This window comes from Leucoraja erinacea, chromosome 32 (assembly GCF_028641065.1).
Source record: "Leucoraja erinacea ecotype New England chromosome 32, Leri_hhj_1, whole genome shotgun sequence".
Lineage (NCBI taxonomy): Eukaryota > Metazoa > Chordata > Chondrichthyes > Rajiformes > Rajidae > Leucoraja > Leucoraja erinaceus.
The window spans coordinates 26,627,912-26,633,911 of NC_073408.1; the positions used below are offsets into that span (position 1 = coordinate 26,627,912).

Below are 6,000 nucleotides of genomic sequence, written 5' to 3' on the forward strand. Positions count from 1 at the left end.
CATGGTTTCCCCCTGTTGTCATAGATGAATCACTCACTCAGGTCTCCTCTGTATCCCATAGTCTGCTCTCCATTCCCCCTCAGTGTAGATGGAAACTAGGATTACCCTGGTCTCTTGAAAGTATCCAGAGAACCGACCTCCACCGCCCTCTGAGGCAGAGAATTCCACAGACTCACAACTCTGTGAGAAAAAGTGTTTCCTTGTCTCCATTCTAAATTGTTTACCCCTTATTCTTAAACTGGACCTGGACTCCCCCAACATCGGGAACATGTTTCTTGCCGCTTGCGTGTCCAAACCTTTAACAATCTTACATGTTTCAATAAGAAAGCCTCTCATCCTTCTAAACTCCAGAGTGTACAAGCCCAGCTGCTCCATTCTCTCAGCATATGACAGTCCCGCCATCCCAGGAATTAACCTTGTAAACCTAAGCTGCACTCCCTCAATAGCAAGAATGTCCTTCCTCAAATTAGGGGACCAAAACTGCACACAATACTCCAGGTGTGGTCTCACTAGGGCTCTGTACAACTGCAGAGCCTTTGCTCCTATACTCGATTCCTCTTGTTATAAAGGCCAACATGCCATTCGCTTTCTTCACTGCCTGCAAGAGGGTAACCTGTGAAAAGGTAGGACCACTCAGGGATAAAGAAGGGAATTAGTGTTGGAGTCTGGGGATGTAGGTAAGGTACTAAATGTGTACATTGCATCTATTTTCATCAAGGAGAAGGACATGGAGGACAGGTAGATCAGTGTGAAGAATACTAATGCGTAAAGGCTGTTTGAGATTAACTAGGAGGAGGTGCCGGGGGTCCTGAAGAGCATTTAGGTGGATAAATCCCCAGGGCCTGATGGGATCTATCACAGGTTATTGAGAGAGGTAAGAGACGAGATTGCCAGAGTCTTAGCAAAGATTTTCTCTAGCCTCAATCTAGGTCCCGGAGGCCTGGAGAGTAGCTAATGTTTATTCTTTCATATATGGTGGTATATGGAACGAGCTGCCAGAGGACGTAGTTGAGGCAAGTACTATAATAACATTTAAAAGACATTTGGACAGGTACACAGAAAGGAAACGTTCAGAGGGATATGGGCCAAATGCGGGTAGGTGGGGCTAGTGTAGATGTGTCATCTTGGTCGGTATGGGCAAGTTGCGCAAAAGTGCCTGTTTCCATGCTTCGATAACTTCTTCAAATAAGCATACCATAGGAAGATTTTGCAGTAGTGCAGCAAAATGTGGATACAATGAACTGCAAAAAAAAATTCACAAAGCATTGGAGTAACTCAGCAGTTCAGGCATCTTTTCTAGAAAACATGGATAGGTGACTGATTTTGGGGGGTGGTGGAAAGAAACCTGGAAGAGTGGAGGGCCAGGACAAAGCCTGGCAGGTTGAAGATAGAAACAAAAAGCAGGAGTAACTCAGTGAGACAGGCAGTGTCTCTGGAGAGCAATGGGTGACATTTCGGGTCGAGACCCTTTGTCAGACTAGTTAGGGATAAGGGAAGTGAGAGATATAGACGGTGATGTAGAGAGATAAAGAACAATGAATGAAATCTATGCAAAAAAGTAACAATGGTAAAGGAAACAGGCCATTGTTAGCTGTTGGGTGAAAATGAGAAGCTGGTGCGACTTGGGTGGGGGAGGGATAGAGAGACAGGGAATGCCGGGTGTACTTGAAGTTAGAGAAATCTATATTCATACCATAGATGCTGCTGCACCCGCTGAGTTTCTCCAGCTTTTTTGTGTAACCTTCTATATTCATACCACTGGGCTGTAAGCTGCCCAAGCGAAATATGAGATGCTGTTCCTCCAATTTGCATTTAGCCTCACTGTGACAATGGAGGAGACCTAGGCCAGAAAGGTCTGTGCGGGAATGGGAAGGAGAATTAAAGTGTTTAGCAATCGTAAGATCAGGTAGGTTCAGCAGGATTGAGCAAAGGCGTTCAGCAAAACAATTGCCCAGTTTACGTTTAGACTTGCCGATGTATAAGAGTTCACATCTTGAACAACGGATACAGTAGTTGAGGTTGGAGGAGGTAGGTGCAAGTGAACCTCTGCCTAACCTGAAAAGGCTGTTGGGATCCCTGAACAAGTCGAGGGAGGAGGTATAGGGACAGGTGTTGACTAACAAACAGCTAACTATGGCCTGTTTCCTTTGTAGAGGCACCAAAAGTTGTGAATAAACAGTTTCCTTATTCCGGCATTAGAGGTTAGATATACAATGGCTTGCAAAAATTTTCATACCGCTTGAACTTTTCCACATTTTGTCACATAACAACCACAAACGTAAATGTATTTTATTGGGATTTTATGTGATAGACCAACACAAAGTGGCACATAATTGTGAAGTGGAAGGAAAATGATACATGGTTTTCAAATTTTTTTACAAATAAAAAACTGAAAAGTGTGGCGTGCAAAAGTCTTCAGCCCCCTTTGCTCTGATACCCCTAAATAAAATCCAGTGCAACCAATTGCCTTCAGAAGTCACCTAATTAGTAAATAGAGTCCACTTGTGTGTAATCTAATCTCGGTATAAATACAGCTGTTCTGTGAAGGCCTCAGAGGTTTGTTAGAGAACATTAGTGAACAAACAGCATCATGAAGTCCAAGGAACACACCAGACAGGTCAGGAATAAAGTTGTGGAGAAATTTAAAGCAAGGTTAGGTTCTTATAATATAAATATCCCAAGCTTTGAACATCTGTTCAATCCATCATCCGAAAATGGAAAGAGTATGGCACAACTGCAAACCTACTAAGACATGGCCGTCCACCTAAACTGACAGGCTGGGCAAGGAGAGCATTGATCAGAGAAGCAGCCAAGAGGCCCATGGTAACTCTGGAGGAGCTGCAGAGATCTACAGCTCAGGTGGGAGAATCTGTCCACAGGACAACTATTAGTCGTGCACTCCGCAAATCGGGCCTTTATGGAAGAGTGGCAAGAAGAAAGCCATTGTTGAAAAAAAAGCCATAAGAAGTCCCGTTTGCAGTTTGCCACAAGCCATGTGGCTTGTGGCAAATTGGACAACGACCCTAAACATACAGCCAGAGCTACAATGGAATGGTTTAGATCAAAGCATATTCATGTGTTAGAATGGCCCAGTCAAAGTCCAGACCTAAATCCAATTGAGAATCTCTGGCAAGACTTGAAAATTGCTGTTCACAGACGGTCTCCATCCAATCTGATTGAGCTTGAGCTATTTTGCAAAGAAGAATGTGCAAAAGTTTCAGCCTCTAGATGTGCAAAGTTGGTAGAGACATACCCCAAAAGACTTGCAGCTGTAATTGCAGCAAAAGGTGGTTCTACAAAGTATTGACTCAGGGGGGCTTAATACTTTTGCACGCCACATTTTTCAGTTTTTTATTTGTAAAAAACGTTGAAAACCATGTATCATTTTCCTTCCACTTCACAATTATGCACCACTTTGTGTTGGTCTATCACATAAAATCCCAATAAAATACATTTACGTTTGTGGTTGTAACGTGACAAAATGTGGAAAAGTTCAAGGGGTATGAAAACTTTTGCAAGCCACTGTAAATGGAAATTATCTGTAAAACTAAGAAGGAGATTTGATCGAGCTATTTAAAGATTATTTATGTAGGAATAAAATGAACTGTTTCCAAAGGCTGGTCATTGGATAATCAGCGGGCACGTGATTGATGAAAGGAACCGCAGTGGCAAAGACTGTACACTCCTTGAAAAGATTGTAGATGCAAGTTCAAAAGTCATTTCAGAAGTATCTAGATAAATGTTTGAAAATAGAGAATATATATGGGAAACGAGAGGCAAATAGAGCATCCTTCAAAAGAGCTGGCACAGTGGGCCGTAGAGCCTTCTTTGGTTTTGTACTGCTCTCTAATTCTATTCAGTTGATATCAGTGTATATATTAAAAACTAAAAGCTTTCTGCACATCCTGCACCAACTCCCGAAGACGCACTCAATGCCGGGGACTCCTCTCGAACAGACGCTTGTATTTCATTGCCAAGAAGTTCCAGAAACATAGAGACATAGAAAATAGGTGCAGGAGGAGGCCATTCGGCCCTTCGAGCCAGCACTGCCATTCATTGTGATCATGGCTGATCGTCCCCTATCAATCAATAACCGCAATACCTTTCCCCTATATCCCTTGACTCCACTAGCCCCTAGAGCTCTATCTAATTCTCTCTTAAATCCATCCAGTGATTTGGCCTCCACTGCCCTCTGTGGCAGGGAATTCCATAAATTCACAACTCTCTGGGTGAAGAAGTTTTTTTCTCACCTCAGTCTTAAATGCCCCCCCCCCCCCCTTTATTCTAAGACTGTGGCCCCTGGTTCTGGACTCGCCCAACATTGGGAACATTTTTCCTGCATCTAGCTTGTCCACTCCTTTTATAATTTTATATGTTACTCTGCTAACTTGCCTTTTTATCGCTGTTGTCCATTATAAACCATGCCTTATTCTGACATTACATGGTATATCTGCTTATTTTGCAGCGCTCTCCCGGCATGTACTGAGATCGTCCTTGTGATTGCTGTATTTGGGCTGAAGAAGAAGCCTTTGTGAGCATTCCGCACATCGTACTCACCAAACGACTATCCCATTGGAATGGAAGTAGAAGATCACTCAGAATGTTGTGTGCTTCTGGCAATGAGAGTGGCAGTGTTTACCAAACTTCGGTGTTAGACTGCATAAGAATCCTTGGATTTCTTCTTCTCCATTATAGAACACATCGTCTCCAAGCCAAAACAAATCTTGTCCTCTATTATAGAATGTGTACATCAAACTCTTTTATAAAATGTGCATTACTCTGTTTCTTTACAGACTGTGTGCACCCTGACGTTCACAGTCGAATGTGCCATCTCGTTCCCCATACAGAACATGTTTCTGACATTGTGAAGGTCAGAGCCTGGCTCCTGAATCACCGTGGTTCCCCTGGAGAAGGCATCCTTTCACTGCTCCGATCATATACTTGTTTCCTCAGATAATGTGGCCACTGTGGGCAAAAGTACTGTAATTGCTGTTCAGTACAAGAGATCAAGCTTCTTCATTGGATGTCAATAACTCTCAAGGTGGTACTGAGCCAGTAGAACAGTTCAAGCTAGAGATTGTCCATGACAACAGTTCAAGCTAGAGATTAATCGCAGTGGACGGGTGGCGACAGCAGCCGGGATTGCGATTCCTGTAATATCTGCAGAAAGCCTTGCTGTCAGACAAGATTTAACATTGAAATAGACAGTACGGACTCCACACTCTGCATTCAGGGCAGGAGGCGCTAACAACAGACAATCAGGAGTGATTATTTATCATATGAACGTGAACAATGAAAGTCTTGCATGCTGCAACTTTACAGGCACATATGATGCAACAACCACGTAATTATACAAAAGTTATCAGTTATTCTAAGTAAATTAGAGCACCACAATGCAAAAACCAAGGTGCATAGAACAACCATAGTAGTGCAAAGTTCATAGTGGTTTGATGCTGATGTTGGTCTGTGGTTAAGGTTGTGCAGGCTAGTTCAAAACCTAATGGTTGATGGGAGCAAGTTGTTCTTGAATCTGGAGTTAACGGTTCTCGGGCTCACGTATCTTTTCCTCGACAGTACCAGCGAGATGAGAGCATTGCCAGGGTGGGTGTTTGATGCTATTAGCCACCTTCTTGAGGCAATGCCCTCTGCAGAATGGGTATTATCCACAGTGTACCAGGCCTTGTCCACCACTTCTGCCGCCTCCTTTGTTCTTGAGTCTTCGAGTTACTAAACTTAGCTCGAATGTAACCAGTCAATATGCTCTTTACTGTATACCTATAGAAGTTAAACAGAGTGGTGATGTGCCTAGGTTTCGTAAACTACTGAGGAAGCAGAGACGTTAGTGAGCTTTCTTTGTTATTTCATCAGAAGTGTGTGCACCCAGGAGCTTAAACCTGTTGACTCTCTCCACCACCGAACCACTAACGAAAACAGGTTCATGTTCACAGATGAACCATCTACACCGAGATTAATACCGTGCACTCTAAAAGTTAAAAACAG

At 43.2% G+C, this 6,000-nt stretch overlaps 1 protein-coding gene across 4 annotated transcripts in view; it reads left to right on the top strand.

Moving 5' to 3' along the window:
• The window catches only part of LOC129712475 (transmembrane protein 107-like), a 47,796-nt gene extending 43,014 nt beyond the window's left edge, over positions 1-4,782 (top strand). For all 4 annotated transcript variants that reach the window (XM_055660945.1, XM_055660947.1, XM_055660948.1 and 1 more), the window contains exon 6: positions 4,466-4,782. In XM_055660945.1, the coding sequence (XP_055516920.1) occupies positions 4,466-4,535 (70 nt within the window). In that variant the 3' untranslated portion in view covers positions 4,536-4,782. The remainder of the gene's footprint in view (positions 1-4,465) is intronic.
• The last annotated feature ends 1,218 nt before the right edge of the window (positions 4,783-6,000 follow it).